This window comes from Cervus canadensis, chromosome 22 (assembly GCF_019320065.1).
Source record: "Cervus canadensis isolate Bull #8, Minnesota chromosome 22, ASM1932006v1, whole genome shotgun sequence".
Classification (NCBI taxonomy): Eukaryota; Metazoa; Chordata; class Mammalia; order Artiodactyla; family Cervidae; genus Cervus; species Cervus canadensis.
The window spans coordinates 46,199,935-46,220,664 of record NC_057407.1 but is presented as its reverse complement, the minus strand read 5'-3'; the positions used below and the strand labels follow the sequence as shown (position 1 = coordinate 46,220,664).

Below are 20,730 nucleotides of genomic sequence, written 5' to 3'. Positions count from 1 at the left end.
ACTCTTCTGATAGAAACACCGGGGAAAGCGTGTGCTCACTCAGCCACACTTGAGGGGTGCTGAACCCTAGGCGTGTCTCTGTCAGGACTCACAGCCAGCCTGCAATGTCCTCATCAGCTGCCTGGCTAGATGGCTTTGACTTTAACTGGGTTGGTTTGGGCTTCCCAGGTGGTACTAATGGTAAAGAACCTGCCTGCTAATGCAGAGACATAAGAGATGCTGGTTCGATCCCTGGGTTGGGAAGATGCCCTGGAGTTTAAGGGAACGGCAACCCACCCCAGTACTCTTGCCTGGAGAATCCCACGGACAGAGGAGTCTGGCGGGCTATAGTCTGTGGGGTCGCAAAGAGTCAGACATGACTGAAGTGACTTAGCATGCATAGCACATATGCTCCGGTTGGTTTGGGAGATTTTATTATATTTGCCAAATGCCACTTTCTGTCCACATGTGTGTCTTCAGGAGCCTAAGAAGCTTGAATTAAGTATTTTAATTTAGGGGTTGATTAATTAATGAATTGATATATTTACACCTTATCTCATTCTACAAAGAACCCGAGGCAGCTTTCAGGAGATTTGCATGTGTTCAATAATGCATGACTAGCAGATTATAGATGGAAACAGGAGGTTGAGAAGGGGAGGAGGAGACGTAGGCAACCAGCCCCTGCAGACCTCTGATCTCATTCCTGATGTGAGTTGGGCTTCTGGGGTGAACTAAGAGGAATGATAGAAATTCTCACTTTCAAGTAAGAGGTAAACATCTAGTACCTCCAGGAAACAGAACTCTTCCAAGCACTTGACTCCAAAGAGAATTCTGTCACCTGTGGAAGTCCTTTGGCTTAAGGACACTTCCTCCTGTTTGTTGCCATATGCAAAAAATACATTCACTAGATACATGATAGACTTATTTTTAAAAATCATGTTAGTTTGTATTTATCTCACTTTTGTGGTTAAAATTGGAGACAGAGAGTCCTGAATTCAAATCTCAGCTCTAACAATGTTATGTGGCAGCCTGGGTGGTATACGTATGGCTGAGTCCCTTCGCTGTTCATCTGCAACTCTATGTTGTTAAACCAAGATACTTGGTCTGTGGCCCAGTAGGTGGTTGAGCTGGGCAAGGTCGGCCAACGCTATTGACAGTATGGGTTTAGAATCTAAAAAATTCTTTTGTGGGTTTTGTATTTGCATTAAACCATGAGCACAGCCCTTAGAAGATTTCACAGTTTTCCTGCCTATTATTACAAATGATACAGTACATGCACAAAATAAAGCATCATCTCTGTCTGAGAAGGTAGATGAAGTACTGCTGTATTAAGTCCCTTCGTCCAGTCGTCTTGAAGCCACTTTGCATGTTCGGAGCTGTGCGTAGTGCCGGGCACAAGAGGACGATGGCCTAGCCTCGTCCTAGTCAGCTCATGACTTTGACACAAGGACCTTTCACTTGTCCTTGCCTTTTCGAAGTGGTCTGTGTTCTGTTTCCTGTCCAGGACACAGCATGATGGACACCTTGGCTGTCGCCCTACGGGTGGCTGAAGAGGCCATCGAGGAAGCCATCTCCAAAGCAGAAGCCTATGGGGACAGCCTGGTATGCCACCCGCACCCCCGCCCTGCAATGTCTGTCTGGAAGGTGGTGTGGGTGGGGTCCTGGCTGCCAAGAGAAAGTGCATCTTGTGGGGACGCCATCATCATATAACCATCCTTGAACTGAGCCCACCCTCCCCCTGCATTTCTTGGTCAGGGCTCCCAAGAAATCGATTGCCAAGTCCCCCAAACACACCCACAGCTCACGCCCTTCTCTTCTTCCCACTGCAGGACAAGCAGAATGAGGCCAGTTACCTGCGGGACCACAAGGAGGAGCTGGCCGAGGAGCTGGCCACAACCATCCTGCAGAAGGTAGGTGCGCCCTGCAACCACACGGCGGCAGTGGGCCAGCCTGGCCCGGACCAGGGCCTTCAGTCAGTGGAAGCGCTGCCGTGGGTACCACTGTTGTCTCGGGCGTCGTTTGTCTTGTTTCTTCTCACTTTTGCCGTTGTACTCCGGGGCTAAGGCAGAGGCGTTGCATTGCCCTATGACAACTAGGCAGTGTGAACCTGCTTGCCCTTAGGGATTGAACCCGTGGGGGAGGAGCCAGGAACTGGGCCCAGAGACCTCTGTACAAAGGGACTTATTAAACCCAAGTGGCCATGCCCAACATAGCAAGAGGCACAGACAAGCTGAAGCCTTCCTTCATGACATTTGGTATCTGCCCCCTCCTTAGGGCTTTCAGACCCTTCCTAAAGTCAGGGTGTACAGCCGGAGACTCTGGGTTTGAGATCCAGCTCCACTGTTGATGAGCTGTGTGCCCTTAACTGATGACCTCTGAGTTTAATTCTGCATCTGTAAAATAGGGGGAGTTATAGTAGGTAGCTCTGAGAATTATTCTGAGAATTAAATGAGGTAAAGCATATATGGTGTCAAGCAGAGAGCATATATGGTATCAAGCAACCCCATGGACTGCAGCCGGCCAGCCTCCTCTGTCCATGGAATTCTCTAGGCAAGAACATTGGAGTGGGTTTCTATTTCCTTCTCCAGTGGATCTTCCTGACCCAGGGATTGAACCTGCCCTCCTGCACTGCAGGCAAATTCTTTACCATCTGAGCCACCAGGGAAGCCCTTGTATTATATGGTGTCAGGCACAGAGACTGGCACACAGTAGGCACTTAATTAATAGAAAAGGTTGTCAGCATCACAAAAGGACTACTTTTAAACTGTAAAGTGCTGTAGAATGTTCAACACTTTGGTTGTGCTGCTTTATCACAAGGCAGGTCTGAAACTGGCTGGTATTCTGTTGAAGCTAAGCTCTTCCATGACTAAAAATTTCCCAAAGATGATCCCAGTTACACTACATAGCGCTGGAAGTCTCTCCAATAACGTGTCCCCTTTCTCACCTGCCTCCTCCCCAGATCATAAGGAAACAGAAGAGCAAAAGTGAGCAGCGCGTGGAAGACGAGCCGGAGTGGCCGCAGCCCCAGAGCTGCGGGGCAAAGGCAGCTGACGAGGGGACCACAGCCTCCCCGGGGGGCCCCCAAGCTTCCACCACCTTCTGGGTGAGCCCCCATGCCGCGCCGGCCCACCCCGACAGGGACCCTGCTGTGTGCAGCTCAGAACCGCTCTCCCCATAGAAATGGGGCCGCCACGCCTAGCATCTGTAGTCTGCACATGTGCCCGCCAGACAGCGTGGAGTGGGGGCCAGGAGGCTGTTCTCTTACACGTGGAGGTGGGTTTTTACGCAGAGACCAATTGAGGAAAAATAACACTGTCAACAAGCTTTTGAAAATTCCTTCTGAAAAGAGTTGTACTGAGTCCCGTGGGGAGAATGGCTTTCTTAGGGCCATGTGTGTTCCTACAACCCTAGCACTTGCTTTACGGAGACTGAGAAGGACAGTGAGAGAATGACCACTGCCTTCTGAGGTCACAGCGGCACGTGTGTGGGGCATCGGGATGTGGAGAGACCTTTTTGTTCCTTCTCCTCGGTCACAAAGTACAGTGTCCGTCCAGTGACCCGAGGGTCCGGGCCTGTCATGTCTGGGGAGGGTCACTGAGCCCGTAAAGTCCTCTGGTGTGTGTTCTTCCGTCCCCAGCGAGGGCGTGTGTGGGGAAGAGGATAGAGGCTGGGTCCTGGGTGTGGAAACTCAGCCAGAAAAGGAGCAGGACTGGCCGGCAGGACTTGTGTTCTGTCAGCTGCAGGGACCCACAGTCATAGCACGGGGCAGAGGACGGGGCAACACATAGGTGCAATTTAAAACTGGAAAGGCAGAATAAAGGAGAATGAAATCATGCCATCTGCAGCAATGTGGATGGACCTAGAAATGATCATACTTGGTGAAGTCAGTCAGACCGAGAAAGACAAATTATAGGACATCGACTATGTGTGGAACCTAAAAAAGAATACAAATGAACTAATGTGCAAAACAGGAATAGACTCACAGTCATATAAAATGAACTATGATTGCTGAAGAAGAAAGGGAAGCTTGGCAGTGTGTGTGGGGAGGCAGGAGATAAATTAGGAGTATGGAATTAACAGATACACACCACTATATATGAAATAACATATAAACTACAAGGATTTAGTGTGTAGGGAACTATATTCAATATCTTATAATAACCTCTAATGGAAAATAATCTGAAAAAGTACATATATGTAACTGAATCACTTTGTGGTACACTTGAAACTGATACAATATTGTAAATCACATCCAACTCTTTGCGACCCTGTAGACGATAGCCCACCAGCCTCCTCCGTCCATGGGGTTTCCCAGGCAAGGATACTGGAGTGGGTTGCCATTTCCTCCTCCAGGGGATCTTCCCGACCCGGGGATCGAACTCTCGTCTCCTGCATTGGCAGCAGGGTTCTTTACCACTAGCACCACCTGTGAAATGCCATTGCATCAACTGTACATAAAAAAAAAAAAAAAACTGGACAGGCAGACAGGAAAATCACCCCATCACATTATTTCTTTGACTCTCCATCAAAAGGTACAGGTATTATTGGGCCCATTTTATAGGTAAAGAAGCTGAGGCTTAAGCTGTAGGATAATTTGCCTAAGCTCCCATAGCTAGTTATCAGTGGGGTTGAGAGTTGAATGCCTTTTTCCTGCTCCATAGCTTCTGATGTGGCTTCTTCCTGTAAACAATGAGATCAATGGACTCGATCCCTAAGGCCCCTTTCATCCCAGAGATTCCAGGTCTGCACTGTCCAATATGGTGGCCATAAGACACAAGTGACAGTTTAAAGCTAAATTCATTAAAATTACATTTATAATCCAGTTCTTCAGTCACACTGGCCATATTTGAGGTCCTCCCCAGCCCCTGGAGCCAGTGGCTACTTTATAAATTGGACAGTGCAGTTACAGACCATTTCCACCCTCCCTGAAAGTCTTCTGACACAGCTCTGGTCTAGGGAGCAAGATAAGCAGAAGGAGAAGGAGAGACAGAAGGCAGAAAAAGTGGAAGTGCTTTAGGACACAGGCCAGAACCTGGATATGAAAGAGCAGGCCAAGCCTTGGATCTTGGGGACTTCGAGGCAGGTGGCTCTCCCACTTTCCCATGAGCTGCCCTCACCCCGGACTCTCATCTTCATCACCTGTTGGTGCCCCATTCAGGGGAGCTGACTCACGGGGTCTGGAGCAGAACCTGGGCATCTGTGAAAGTGAAAGTCACTCAGTCCTGTCCGACTCTTTGTGACCCCGTGGACTGTAGCCTGCCAGGCTCCTCTGTCCACGGGGATTCTCCAGGCAAAGATACTGGAGTGGGTTAGCCATTTCCTTCTCCAAGAGATCTTCCCGACCCAGGAATTGGACTGGGGTCTGCTGTATTGCAGGTGGATTCTTTACCAGCTGAGCTGGCAGGGAACATTGACCCAAAGCTGGTGGGGGGGTGGGCACAGGCTGGGGGCTGAAAGATGGCCTTTTCGTGGCATCTTGAGGCGGGACCCGGACCTGCAGACCCTGGAGGCCCTGGACCACTGGCCTCCTGACAGTGCTCCCTCCTGTGTCCTCAGTCCTCCAGGGATGTGGATACTCTGGCTCCGGGGGTAACTATGCAGAACCCCATAACCCTGTAGGACTCCATCCTTGGTCTTAACTGCAAAACCAAGCTTAATCCATCTCCAGTCAGACAGGACTTCTCATCTGTTCTCTTGAAAGAAAATTCAGTGTGATCGTCCCTCTTTTTAATTTCCTCTCTGATTGTGTGGCTCTCCGCCAGGAAGGAGGTCAGTGCAGTCTGATTTTCAAAGCCTTAAGATGCAATATCCTAACAGGCACCAGCGAGGGGCTTATCATTCATTTAGTGCCTGTCTCCTTGGGCGCGTGTATGTAAAAAGTCACCTCAGTATTAATGTGGTGATCCTAATGATAACAATGATGATAGCAGAGGGTGGGCATGCAATGTGCCCAGCAACTGAGGTGTGTCTCTGTCTAACCTTCTCTGTCTCTTCTCCATCCTTTTCTGTTTTCCTCAGCCAGTTCTCTTTGTGTTTTTGTCATTTTCCTCCCTCACATTTGCTCTCTCCTTTAAATGACTATAGTACAGACCTGAAGTATTTTTCATTACTGTTGCAATTATTGGATTGAATTTAATGGCTGTGCCTGACCCCAGAAATACAAAGCAAAGCTATGTCTCAGCTGTTATTCATTCAAACACTGTTGCTGACCCCTTTGCCCACAAACCCTTGATACTAAAAACTTTCACTCTCTGTTCACCCCTGATGTAGGCTCCTTGAGAGCAGAGACTATTTTGAAGCCATAATCAGTGCCCCAGGGAGTCTGCCCTGTTGGCGATGATGGTAATCATTGCAGTCATAGCAACAATATCCCATCCCAAGAGATACAAGGAGGGTGGGATGCTGCGGCCCACACAGAGGACCAGCGACTGCAGAGGAAGCTTTAACAAAAGTAACTGATAATCACCCTGTGAGTTTTGTCTAAAGCTTCAGAACCAGCTGGTTTGGATGGCATGTCCTGCTGGGCTGAGGCCTGTTAGCCAGGAGTGCGTTGTCCCCAGGCTTTCAGGAAAGGGTGTCAGGCGCAGCACCAAGAGGCCACAGCAGAGCATCAGCTTGGAGCCAGATAGACCCAAGGTCGAGCCCTGCCTCCGCCCCTCACCAACCATGTGCGTGGGCAAGTTGGTCCAAGCTGCCGCAGGTCACCCGCGTGTCCCCAGCCGGACAGAGTGAGGGAATGGAGGTGTTGCCCTGGCTTGGTGGCAGAGCTTAATAAATGCTGCTATTTTGACTGATACTTACGGAGTGCACTCTGTGTGCTTGGCATGGCATTGATCCCTGAGGCTTAGAATCAAAGTGTTAGTCGCTCAGTCGTGTCCAACTCTGTGCGACCCCATGGGCTGCAGCCCACCAGGCTCCTCTGTCCATGGGATTCTCCAGGTAAGAATACCGGAGTGGGTTGCCATTTCCTCCTCCAGGGGGGATCTTCCTGATCCAGGGATCAAACCAGAGTCTCCAGCACTGCAGGCGAATTATTTACCTTCTGAGCCACCAGGGAAGCCCAGGAAGAGGAGCTGGCACGGGACCCCTTACCCAACATTCTACACTTTCATGCCCAAGAGTTAAGAGGTGGGGCCGGCTTGAAATTCTCAGTCCATCTTTGCAAGGCCTTGCTGTCATGATAACACTCCTGGACCCGTGGGCTCCACCCACCACGCCCAGCCTCCCAGCATAGATGTGCAGACACTGTAACTCAGGCCGGCCCTTGCTGACAAGGCCAGCCTTGTTTCTTCCATGGACCCTAGGGTGGGTAAGAGGAAGGAAAACAGACGCTGTGGGTGGGAGTGGAAGGATGGGCACAGAGTGCCCAGCCAGGATAATAAAGCAAATAAATCAACCGAGTGATCCCATCACTTCCCAAGAGCGAGGAGGTGGAACCGACTGGCAAGTAAAAATGTCGTGGTGGCGCCATCTTCTGGGCCATATGTTTATTGCAATGAACTTGTGGCAAAGCTGGGTCTCGGTCTCAAAACTGGGGCTTTTCCACCCTGGCCGGAGACCACAGACCAGCAGTGTCCTGAGATGTGCTGGAGGCAGCTCTCTAGGGATTTTTGTGATTGTCAGGATGTAGTTTTTTCCCCTAGTGTGAAACAGTGGCTTTCCTGAAATAGGTTATGAAAGCCTGGCATCCTTAGCTCATGAAAAACACAGATCTCATCTTCCCTTTGGGACCAGAGAAGGGCTTTTCCTGTTTTGATCTTGGCTTTTATAAGTAAGTGAACCTTTTTGTCCTATAGAAGTGGAACCCAGCCACCTCTTACAGACACACACATACAGAAATAAAATATTGTTTGAGCCACTGCAAAATGAAATACTATCATTTCCTCTCTCTTTTAAACATGTATTTTTTGATTTATAGTGTGACATTTTGAAGACAGAAAAATAAAGACCAGGATATAGAAAACAGCTCAGGGGAGGCTGCAGGAATACTGCGCCTGGCAACAGGCTATCAGCTCCTTAGAATCAGACCGTGTTATAATCCTACAAATTGAGTCACAAACGTGGGACTGAGGGTCACACCCAGAAGACTGTCTTCAAGGAGCTCACAGTCCGTGGAAGAGACGACAAGTTGGAATATGACTGTAGCAGAGACAGGAAGATCTGTGTGATTACAGGAAGGGGGGGTTCTTGCCAGTCCAAGGTGGGAGGCATGTCAAGGCTATGTCCCCCTAGGACTTCCCTGGTAGTCCAGTGGCTAAGACTCCACGCTCCCAGTGCAGGGTACATGGGTTCAATCCCTGGCCAGGGATTTAGATCCTACATGCCCCAACTAAGACATGGCACAGCCAGATTTTAAAAAGAAGGGTGTATCCCCCTGAATATATGGCAGTTTGACATGGATGGATTTTTTTGCTTCTTTTTTAATAACTTCACCTGCCAACAGACTGTCAGCCTTGATCTCTCCTCTGTGATCGCCACTCATCATCTGTCAAGGATTTCCCAAAATTGTAGATGGCTCCCTGAATACCCAACCCCAAGAAAACCTTCGTTGTTGCCAAGTATCAGAGCTGTTCAGGGCACTAGAGACAGGATCAGTGCTTGCCATGCCCTTGGAATGACGGAACTGACCCTGGGCCAAAAATCCACTGGACGAGTGTGTTAGCCTGGCTCTCCTCCAAGTAAGACGTTGCCCTCCATGATATGAGTGAGGATGACAGTGGGCTTCTTCTTTGTTTCTCTTGCTCCCCAGTGTCGCCCAAGAAGTTAGGAAGGTCATCACCATCAACAGGCACTTCTGAAAATCTATCCTGTGGCCTACCTCAAGTGACATCCGCTCCACAGTAAACATGCATTGATCCCCGGTTCTATACCAGTTACTGCGCCAGGAGCTGTCACCATTAACCGTCCTTTAACTGCCCTCAGTTGATTGCAGACTAGTGGGGACACCAGCAGAAAAACAGATGTTGCAATAGAGTGTCGTATAACACAGTATTAAAGCAGCAGGAGTCTCAGCCCAGCTTGAGGAACAGGGTTTCCCACAGGCCATCGCCTGTTTGAACTGAATGCACACAGAATCTTATCCGATCAATAAGAGGGGGAGAGCTCCTCCGCGCCTGGGCTGCATTAATCTGTGACTGCTGCATCGAGGCCCGTCCTACTCTCCTCTGTAATCAAAGAGGAGTCGGGTCATGACCCTTGGCACACAGCTTAGAGGGCTCTGTATTGGTTCTGCAGATGCATCTTCCTCCTGGATCGGCCTCAGGGTCTTGTGAGGGAAAGTAGAAGAGGCTTCCTACGACTCTTTCGGGGCCAGAACGGGCTGCACCACCCTCTCCAGCAGAGCGTGCAGACGCCCGGTGTCGGAGGGCTGTGGGCCTGTGATTAGGGGATACTGGGCCCCAGTCCTCAGCCCTCTTTTCTCAGACTGGTTAGCCATCCTTCTGGGTGAGGCTACAGAGTGCATTGTCCTCTCCCCAAACCCTAGGCATGATGCTCAGTTTTTCCACCCAGATACTCTGCAGCTGGTGGTTGCTATTCTCCTTTGTTATTCTCAAACGGCTTTTTAAAGCTCCCACTTAGTATACATTTACTGTGCGCAGAGCAAAGCTGTGTGTGTGTGTATGCACTTAGTCGCTCACGTAGTGGTGTTCAACTCTTTGCAACACCAAGGACTGCAGCCCGCCAGGCTCCTCTGTCCATGGAACTTCCCCAGGCAAGAATACTGGAGTGGGATGCCATTCCCTTATCCAGGGGAGCCTCCCAACCCAAAGATCAAATCCGCGTCTCCTACACTGGCGGGTGGATTCTTGACCACGGCGCCACCTGGGAAGCTAGAACAAGATTAGGTTTCTGCTTCTCAGGAAATTCAGTCACTCAGTCAAGGTGTTGCACCAGAAGTGATCTTGGAGCCCAGGTTCAGATGACCTGGGCTCATCTGAACTCAGATGACCGAGTCCAGCCTCAGCTGCCTGGGGGCCCTGCCCACAACTCTCCAAACACGCTCCCGGTTTGCCTCCTACTCTCAGCATCTGTGGTGGGAGAGGAGGAAAGCCCATTCGTTTCTCCCAGGGAGAGAAGGCAGTAGGCTTGTTAGTGTTGATGTTGACCAGCAGGTGGCGCCAAACTGCCTAAGGCCGAAGTCAGAGATCAATACTTTGCTTCATATCACAGAGATGCTTTCTGTGGCTTGGCCCTTTCCTTCCTCCATTTCACCCATATAAAAAGAGCAAAGTAAATCTCCAAGAGAAGAGAATTCTCTCATTAAATGACAATGGAAAAAATTGGTCTCTTTCTTTTTGATGAAATTCCCTGTATAGAACAGGGAGCTACAAATTCTCGAAATAACATTTGTAACATACAGAAGTGATACAGTTCTAACATGTTTCTTGTCAGTCATTTCTACCACTTGTCCTTAGGTTAGAGTTTATTTTAACTAAATGGGAATGTGTTGCAGAGTCTCTGGGATTGTGGACTGACCGTCGTGGCTCACTTATCTATCTCAGCACTTACATTGTACTACAATTTTCTACTTACACTCCTGCAATGCTCAGGTTTGGAGGTCTCTGAAGGGAATATGCTCTTATTTTCATCACACACAATTGGCCCTAAGAAATCTCAGCTGGAAGAATGACTGGGTAAGTAGGAGCCTTGTAAGAACCAGCTCTGTTGGATTCTGCTACATCTCTGATGCTTTCTGGGAGGCCTGGCCACTTGCAGTGGAATAAATGGGGAACCACTTGTGCCATTATATGGCATGATGTAGCATCCCTGGTGGCTGAGACGATAAAGAATCTGCTTGCAATGCAGGAGACCTGGGTTCAATCCCTGGGTCAGAAAAGATCCCCTTGAGAAGGACCTGGCTACCCACTCCAGTATTCTTGCCTGGAGAATTCCACGGACAGAGAAGCCTGGCGGGCTACAGTCCATGGGATCACAAAGAGACAGACACGACTGAGCAGCTAATACTTTCCCAGCAGGAGGTACTGATTTGAAGCTTCTGAACCTCAAGATGAGAAAAGCCATTACCGTCAGCTGCGTCATCTCCATGCGGTGGGGTACCTGCGGATCGGAAGGCAGTCCCCCTGGGAACTGTGCCTGACGAGGTCACCCCTCCCCCTCTTTTCTTTGCACAGCGGTCGCAGTCTGCGTTCTCACTCAGCAGAGAAGATGCCCTGAGGACCCCTTCGCTGGAGGCTGCCCCAAGGCAGCCAAGGGGCCAGCAGCCGAGGGAGGAGGAGGCGTTGCCCAGCTGGAAGAGCGTGGACAGGCTGGACCAGACAAGTAACTGTTCTGCGGGGTTCAGAAATGCTGTCGGGAGGCGGCTCAGCCCCTCCTACCATCAGTCTGAGTGGGGGGTGTGCCCATCTGGGACAGCTGGGCCATCAGGTCATGGGGTCTCTCGCACAGCACACTGTATATAAGGCGGGCATGCTTCCCATGTGGGTGGTTTGCTTGCTGAGACCTTCGAGACAGTGGGCAGGTGGGTTCAGATCACTTGGCTGCACAGCCCCACTTCAGCTGCCTGTTCTGTGTGGACAGGAGCAGGTGTCTTATTAGATGTAGGCCAGGGACACCAGGGCTTCCCAGATAGCTCAGCTGGTAAAGAATCCGCCTGCAGTGCAGGAGACCCCGCTTCAATTCCTGGGTGGGGAAGATCCACTGGGGAAGGGAAAGGCTACCCACTCTAGTATTCTGGCCTGGAGAATTCCATGGACTCTATAGTCCATGGGGTCACAAAGAGTCAGACACGACTGAGACACTTTCACTTTCACAGGAACACCAATCCAACCCAGCAGGCATTCATTTCAGTGTTCAAGCTAATGTGACCCAAGCGTCAGAACTCAACTATGCATGTTAACAAGTGTCTCCGCAGTAAACAAATAACAAAGAAAGAGCATTTCAAAATTTAAACGAAGAAATTGACCAACTTAGGAGGTTTTATAATAAGCACTTCTAGCAGACAGTACATTTCACAAAACAGTTCCTGCTGGGTTAGGAGCATTCCAAATAAATTTGCAAAGGATCTTGGTTTTCAAAACATGTTTTGTGCATAAATTGCTCTAAACTAAGGCACCTATGTGTAATTTTATCATTGCGTAGAAACAAAAACTTAGCTCGACAACACCACACACAAAAAAGATTTCATACTCAGCTCAAAACTCCATGCACCTCTCAGGATGGAGCCTTAAAGAACAGAAAGCACTTGTGTAGAAAACAGCTGGTTTTTCTGAGGACCACTCGGCCCTTGACATGCTAAGCTGTCCAGACTAACCCCAGAGGTCTTGAAAGATGTCTGATCTGTTTCGCAGGAAGCAGGTTACTCCTTGGGGGCACCTCTCCATCTCAGCAGAGCAAAAGTGTAGAACAAAGGAGGTACAGAGGTCATCCCAGAAGGTTAATGTCCATGGACTATTTTCAGAAGTTCTGTTTATGCCTCCGGGAAAGGGCCGGCTCTGGGGCCTGTTGGTCCATGGCTGAGGTCAACTGTAGGGACGCTGAGTAAACCCACCTTCAGTCTTCAGTCTTGACAGTGCCTTCAACACATTCATAGCCCCCCAGACACACTCTCACTTCCCAGACCTTGACGAGCGTCTGCCGTATACACATGTGCTTGGTGCGGGGAAATAAAGATCTGAGGACAGTCCCTGCTCTTGAGTTTCTCGGTGTGAGCTGGAGTTGGGTTTACTCAGCCCACAGCATCCCTACAGTTGACTTCCCAGCCTCTGCTCTTTCCTCCGCACGAGCTATCTTGGGAACACTTCAGGATGACTGAGACCCAGCCCCTGCCGCAGGGCCCCTGTCACCAGGCCGGGTCAGCCAGAAGCCAGGATGGATACTGGAGTGAACCAGAAAGGCTGTCACAGCAACTCAGGGAAGCAGGAGCCCACGGCTGGGTGGGGAGACCAGAAAGAGCTCTAGGAAGAGGGGGGCAGAGGACGAGGGCTGTCTGAGGGGCCCCTCGCTCTGAGGCGCTGACGGTCCCTCTCTGGCTTCTCTCTCCCTCCTGCCCACAGTTGTGGCCCCAGTTCTGCAGAGCCCTGATGGGAATTGGATGGCCCTGAAGGATGGGGCTCTGCCCCCAACCTGCCTGCTGGCCAAACCTAAGAGCGGCACGTTTCAGGCCCTGGAAGCAGCCTCCAGCGTGGCATCCGCCTACGATGAGCTGGGCTCCGACAGCGAGGAGGACTTTGACTGGAGGGAGGCCCTGAGCACGCTGTGCCTGCAGCCCCGGGCTCTGCCCAGGGAACCCCAGACTCAGCCCGCACAGGTTCCGGGCTCAGACCAAGGCCCCTCTGCCTCCTCTGGGCCCTCGCCCAACCCCGAGGCCATGTGGTCCGACTCAGAGACCTCCTCGGTGGGCTCATCCCGGGAAGCTGGGCACCGGGCCAGGCTGTCCTGGTTGCAGAGGAAGGCCCCCCGGAACCCCGCAGCCGAGAAGATGCGCCTACAGGGAGAGCTGGATGTGAACTTCAACCTTCAGGCAGCTGGCAGGGAGACCTCAGACAGCAGCGAGCCCGAGGAGGCCCCCCACGCCGCAGATCGGAGGGCCCGAAGGTGGAGGAGGGCCCGGGGGGGCTCCGAGGAGCTAAGCAAGGAATTGCCTTCCCCCAGTGGCCATCCCCCGGAGCTGGACACACATCAGGTAATAAAGCGGGGTGCACATATGCACCCACTCATTTTTAAGTAGGCTCATTTTTAAGAGTGGCGTGGAGAGTCCTGGATTCTGAACCCACAGATCCAGGTTGTTATCTTGGTTTTGAGGCTGACATAGGTCACAACTCTCGGAGGCGTACCCTCCTCTCTGGAGATGAGAGCTTAGAGTTCAAAGTGGGCTTGCAAAGTGTGGCCCCCAGACCAGCCACAACCATAGCACCTAGGAACTTATTAGAAATGCACATCCTTGGGCCCTGCCCCAGAGCTGCTGAATCCAACATTCTGGGGATGGAGCCCAAGCTGTCTTGGTGATTCTGCTGTGCATTAAAGTCTGAGGACCCCTGGCACGGAGTTAAGGGGATGGGGTCTAGAATCAGCCTGCCCGTGTTCACATCCAGCCATGTGACTTTGGACAAGGCATCCTCTTAGGTCTCAGTTCTCTCATCTGTCAAATGGGGATAATATTAGAACCCACTTCAGAGGATGGTTGTGATGAGTGGAGAAGATAACTTTGTAAAGAGCTGAGCTCTCTCCTAGAACACGAACAAGGACACAGTCAATGTTGTTTCGATCTCATAACTGAGGGCGCAGTTTACTAACATTCTGTGATTCCTGGTTCCCATCACAAGCCATCTCAAGAGTCCTCAGGGTCTCCTCCCTTGTGGTTTAGCTCATGAACCCCCTTAGAGAATCTGATTAAAGCTACAGAATCTCTCCCTAGAAAAACGCTCCTCTATACACACACACTCACTCCCTCTCTCTCTCTTTACTTACAGTGTCAGGTAGGTCATGGACTCCCATCCAGATTAACTTTATATTCTCTGAATACACCCTGCTCATCCGCAGCTCTGGGTCTATGATCATGCTGTGACCTTGCCCTCACCTCTCACATCCATGGTGATCGCTTCCACAGTGATCACCGTGGACTGAGTATTAAACTCTGTGATGCCAACTCAGGCCTTCCCATAGTGATATTTTCTGAACTCTAAAGTAACACAAGTGAAGCCTGGAAAGTTCAAATGCCCTTTTGAACTGTTTGAAACTGCAAGCCTGTGGAAGATCTAGTCAGGTTGCCTCTGTCTTCTGTAGGCACATCATCATTGCCACTCACATTACTATCAACGTGACGTTTTATGCTCCTGGGGAAACCACACCCACTTTCTGAACATCGTTGCGTCTCCCATAGTACCTAGCTACCGTGTCCTGCATTCTCAGTTTGGGTTCCATAAAAAGCAGGTCTGGAATTAAAATTTTGGTTGTAGAGTTTGAGAGAAGCAATCCCAGGAAACCCAAGATTGAAACCAAGAAATGAGAAAGGCCGGTGAAGATACAACATGGGCCACTGGGGCTCCATCCCACCAGGGACCGGCTGAGAAGTCATTTGGGTCACAGCTCAGAATTCTCCCCCTAGAAGATGGGCAGCAGTTACCCAGTCTCCTATCTCCCACTGGTAGAGAGAGGTCCCACCCAGGGTGGGCATAAACTTTATACACAGGTTTGCATGAATGGTGCTTGAGAAATCCCTCAGATGGAGAAGAGAGAGACTGGATCTGAGGTGGAAAACCATGAGTGGGTCAGAAATTGTCCCCCATGGCTGTGGGCAACTCATGTAGGTCTAGGGGGATACAGCCCGGGACATCACCAGCATCTGCTACAGTAAATGTATCAGCTTCTATGAATGTGTCAGCCAGGTCCCTGATCCTGGGGCCCCCTTTAAGGTAGTCGTGACCTCAGAGGTCCTCAGGTCACAGAATTTAGCAACAATGCTGCCTCATCTGCTAGTATATTACTTAGAAGTTTGGTCCAGGCTCTCACTTTCGCCTCTGTAAAATAAGAGCATTACAAACCTGCCATGTGAGTTTGTCGTGATTGTAAATGAAAAATTTATAAAATTCTGTTCAACTGTGATTCAGTATCATCTAGCTCAAGTGGAGACAATTTTCCAGGGACTCTGGGTGACTTGCCTCAAGGGATATTCTTGAGGGTTGTCTGTGTGATTGAAATGCAGGTATAAAATGCCACCTATCCATCACCACTAGGTGCCCGAAGTTTCCTGTTTATTCTAAGGTGACTTGTAAGTTGTCTTCTGCTGATGAGTCTTAGGAGGCATCAACAGGGAGAAGGCGAGGGCCCACAGAAAGGATCCAGGACCAAGGCGATCTGCCTCCCTGGCAGTGTCCTCTCCTCCCCACTAGGTGGCGATGGCACTGAACTTCTGGGGACGTCAGAACCCTGGCCCTCCTCTTCGTCCTCCCTTCTGTTCAGCTTACTAGGGCAGCTCTCCTCTCAAAAAAGAAAAGGTATATAAACGTGTATTTTTAACTATTTACATACTTATAAGGGCTTCCCAGATGGCATAGTGATAAAGAACTCTCCTGTTGATGCAGGAGACACAAGAGACGCAGGTTCGATCCCTGAGTTGGGGAGGTCCCCTGGAGGAGGGCGTGGCAACCCACTCCAGTGTTCTTGCCTGGAGAATCCTCACGGACGGAGGAGCCTGGCGGTCTACAGTCGATGGGGTCGCAAACAGTCAGACACGACTGAAGAGACTTAGTACGCACGCACGCATACTTATAAATATATGCACATATGTAAATATATAAATAGTATAGACGTTATTAAAACATACAGATATAGTCAGGCTTCCCTGGTAGCTCAGTCGATAAAAAATCTGCCTGCAGTGCAGGAGACTAGGGTTCGATCCCTGGGTTGGGAGGATCCCCTGGAGAAGGAAATGGCAAACCACTCCAGTAATCTTGCCTGGAAAATCCCATGGACCCAGGAGTCTGGCAGGCTATAGTACATGGGGTTCCAAGAGTCGGACACAACTTAGTGACTAAACCACCACCACAGATACAGTCTGCCTTGACCACAACCCTACATCCCTGCTGTCTCCCACCGCATGCCTACAGTTGTGTTTGTGCGTCACGTATGTATAGCACATTTAGAAATATTATTCTGTAAATGTATCTGTGTTTCAGCAAAATTGGCATCCTGCTCCCTCTATTCTTCCACCCCTTCTTCCTAACAGTAAGTGGTGGAGAGGTCAGAGCACACAGCTCTCTGCATCCCAGGGGTCCCCAGGGGGGAGTGTGGGAGTGGGAGCAATTTGTCCAGGACGCAAGCAATATGGAAGCATTGCCTGATGAGAATTTTAAAACAACAATAAATCGAATCCAAGTCCGCCTTTTTATTATCACCTTGCACCAGGCACAGACAATTCTAAGTCATGCTGATGATAAAAGAACTTTACCAGTGTTGCTCCGAACATCCCACCCGACCCCCTCAGTTCCCCAGTGTTCCAAGGAGGGGAGGAATCCACAATCAATAGTTCCTATAATGATGGATATTCAAGACTTTTTCAGTGTTTGGTGTTTTCAACAATACCGCAGAAAGTACCAGTGTGCAAACCTCTTTATACAAGGACAGGAGCAGACTTGCTGACTTGAGGCATAAATGGATCTTTAATTTTAATGAGTACTCCCCGAATTAAACTCTCCAAACCTCACAGCAGTCTGCACAGCCTCGCGCCGTGGAGCGCATTTTCTCATACTGTCAACAATACTTGGTGGTGTCAGTCTGTTACATTGTTGCCAACTTTATGTGAGGAAAAAAAATTATATTTCTTTTTAGTTGACATAGTTACTACTGAAATTGAATATTTTTTCCTATATTTACAGCTATTTGCATTTTTTTCTTCTGTGAAAGACACATTTGTATGTTTCTTCTATTATTTTTTCAGACTTTTTCTTCTTGGTTTTTAGAAATTAGTTTTATTTTCTAATTACACGGTAGATCTTAGTTCTTTGATGGTCACACACTGAAAATACTCTCCCCTTGTCTATCACTTTCTCCTTAACTTTAAGTATATTTTACATGCAAAACATTTTGTTACTAATAATCAGTTATTTTCATTTCCTTTAAACTTTGTGTCTTGGTTGAGAAAGTTTTAAATCTCCAAGGTTTTAAGAATGTTTTCCTGTTTTTTTTTCTAATACTTTATAGTTTTATATTTTACATTTAGCTCTTTAGTCCATCTGTACTTTACTTTGGGGGATAACGAGAGGTAAGAAGTGCTTCTCCGGTGACTCAGTGGTAAAGAATCTGCCTGCACTGCAGGAGACTCAAGAAACGCGGGTTTGATCCTTGGGTTGGGAAGACTCCAACATGGAAGTGCCATGTTGGAATGTCACAACATGTCAGCCCACTCCAGTATTTTTGCCTGAAAAATCCCAGAGGAGCCTGGCAGGCTATAGTCCAAAGGGTCACAAAAGAGTCAGACACGACTAAGCACAGCACACACACAGCATGAGGTAAGATCGAACGTTGTTATTTGTCGTCAAATCGTTATTGAATAATTAAACTTATATCTGCAGGAGACTACGAGCAGTTTTCTGAGCCATGGAAGCCATGTTAGAATCATAAATCCATTCCTTAAAAGATGCTGCTCCGGGAGCTGAGATCCCAGAGCAATTTATCCCACGGTTCCTTATGGAGAGAACATAGGATACAGCACCCTCCCCATAAACTGCTTCAAATCAACACGCACTTTGGAGGCTGCTTCTCACAGAGTCACTCAGTGTGGGCCAGTATATCACTCTAAGGACAGCTCAGTCAGCTCAGGTCTATGAGGGCCCAAAATAACCTGACCTCTGCTGGTCCGAGCTGCTCCTGGATCGGGTTGGGGGATCTGTCAAGGAGTGGATGGCTGCCTCCCCCAAGTCCTGGTTCATGAATGCTCTACAGCTCTGAATTCAAAGAGAGGCACTCTGAGACGTCTTGCAAGACCATGCATTGTTGGTTGTGGAGTGACAACACCCCCCACACCTGTGAACAGCTCCTCCTACCTCTGAGGTGTGTTAAGAGAACACTCCCAAGCAAGCCCTTCAGTCTAATTCAAATTGTATCTGAATTTCCTCCAATGCACAGATTAAAGGGTGAGAGTCCCCACTTCTCCACCCCAATTCTTCACCGCTGATTTTCATAGCTTGTTAGCACGGAACCTTCCTTTACATGAAAACTTAAAGAACTGCTCTGAGACAAGGCTGCCAGTTCCTCATGCCTCTCCCTCCCACCTCCACATCAGCCTCCGCAAGTACAGATCGTAACTTGGAAACAGTTCAGAGCACATATGATCAAATACCCGCTGCAGAGAAGAAAAATCTTAGACAATGACCTGTCAAGTGATTCCCCTTGTTAGAATTTCTGGGTGCCTCCATGACTAGCTGGTTGCAGAGAACAAGCCTAGAAAGCAATGAGATATTTACTGTGTATAACAGTTTTTCTTTAACATTCTTGCGTCATAGGCCCTGATGAATTACTAAGTTTTCTCCCTAGTGGGGAGAGAAATGTGCATGAACACAAGTGCTCAGAGCTTTACATTTTTAACCAGGACTCTGTTGGATATTAAGGAAATGACAGCCCACTCCAGTACTCTTGCCTGGAGAATCCATGGACAGAGGAGCCTGGTGGGCTACAGTCCATGCGGTCCCAAAGAGTCGGACATGACTGAAGGGACTTAGGATGGACGCACCAAAAATGATGACTTTCGTTTCACTGTAGTTAAATTGTGGCCCTACTTTGGGCAGATATTAAACATCAGGGCTACCTGTCAGTTAAAGCCTTTACTTACTTGTGGCAGTAAAGGCGTGCTCACCCCGTGAGGGAAATGTTGAGCTCTCTCTAGAGCAGGGACTGCTTCCCAGGTGGCTCAGTGGTAAAGAATCTGCCTGCCAATGCAGGAAACATGGGTTCTATCCCTGGGTCGGGAAGATCCCCTGGAGGAGGGCATGGCAACCCACTCCAGTGTTCTCGCCTGGAGAATTCCATGGACAGAGGAGCCTGGAGGGCTGTAGTCTATGGGATCGCAAAGAGTCAGACGTGATGAGTGACTAAGCAACAGCAATACAGCAGGGACTGGAATCCAGCCCACTCACAGCAGGTAGCAGGTCGTTAGCAATGAAAAGAAGGGGATCGGGAACAGCCCTCAGCCCCACTATCCCAGCCCCTGACCTGAAGTTCAGCACATGATTCTTTAGGAGCCTCTCTGTGCCCCTTCCAAGATTCTGACCCTCATGCTGGCATTACTGTCCAGGTACTGAATCACTATCAAAATCCAAGGACCATGTGACTGAATCTACACCCAGCTCCAATGCTGAGTCAGAGACAGGAAAAAAAAAAAAGATGAAGTTCACTGTTAATGCTTCTTCCTTCCTAAAAGATGCTTCCACAAAGTGACAGGCCAACTGCAGTCAGTATAAAATAACTGTGACTTAAATGCCTATTCCTCATGTAAATACTGACCTGAGAAGTCCAGGCTAATGGTTTTCTGCGTATCTTGTACAGATTACCATAATTCCAGGGAGCAAATGGTTGCTGTTTCAACAAATGGCGTAGTTAATTCTGCCAGACGGGAGATTCCAAAGGGGAACAGGCCGGGGGCACAGCCCACCCGTCAGAGGGACCTGGGCTCTGGAAGAGGGGTCTGGGCCCCAGATTTAACTGAGGTTTCCTGTGCCTCCGACGGTAAAGAATCCGCCTGTAATGCAGGAGACCCAGGTTCAATCCCCACATCAGAAAAATCTCCTGGAGGAGGAAATGACGACCCACTCCAGTATTCTTGCCTGGAGAATCCCAAGGACAGAGGAGCCTGGTGGGCTGTTCAATCCATGGGGTCACAAAGAGACAGAGAAGACTGGACGACTAACACTTTCACTTTTCTTGTTTATTTTTAAATCAATTTTATAATACGGAGGACTCAGAGACCAGCTTGGGAATCACACCAGGACAACCGACCTGTAACTATAAAGGATGAAACTGAGCCTTCCAGCGGACATCCAGGTGCTGAGCTCCCATAACCCCCTTCATCAGACTGGTCCCCAAGGCCCGGGCCTCACACGTCCCTTCCGTGCGGCTCCACTGGCCCAGCTGAGACCCTTGCACAGGGAGGAATGCTCCTCGAGGCAGGCAGATGTATTTCAGTATTAAGTCTGATAAAATTTCAGGTTCCACCTTCCCATTTCCACCCTGTTAAGCTGACCAAGCATTTGACGTATATTTTTGTAGGTATGACTGTTCTTATCACACCAGTTATTTTAA

At 49.3% G+C, this 20,730-nt stretch overlaps 1 protein-coding gene across 6 annotated transcripts in view; it reads left to right on the top strand.

Moving 5' to 3' along the window:
* The window catches only part of LOC122425065 (myosin VIIA and Rab interacting protein), a 217,642-nt gene that overhangs the window by 148,261 nt on the left and 48,651 nt on the right, over nucleotides 1–20,730 (top strand). For all 6 annotated transcript variants that reach the window (XM_043443378.1, XM_043443380.1, XM_043443379.1 and 3 more), the window contains 5 exons: nucleotides 1,484–1,581; nucleotides 1,809–1,889; nucleotides 2,939–3,082; nucleotides 11,112–11,259; nucleotides 12,993–13,621. In XM_043443378.1, the coding sequence (XP_043299313.1) occupies nucleotides 1,484–1,581; nucleotides 1,809–1,889; nucleotides 2,939–3,082; nucleotides 11,112–11,259; nucleotides 12,993–13,621 (1,100 nt within the window). The remainder of the gene's footprint in view (nucleotides 1–1,483; nucleotides 1,582–1,808; nucleotides 1,890–2,938; nucleotides 3,083–11,111; nucleotides 11,260–12,992; nucleotides 13,622–20,730) is intronic.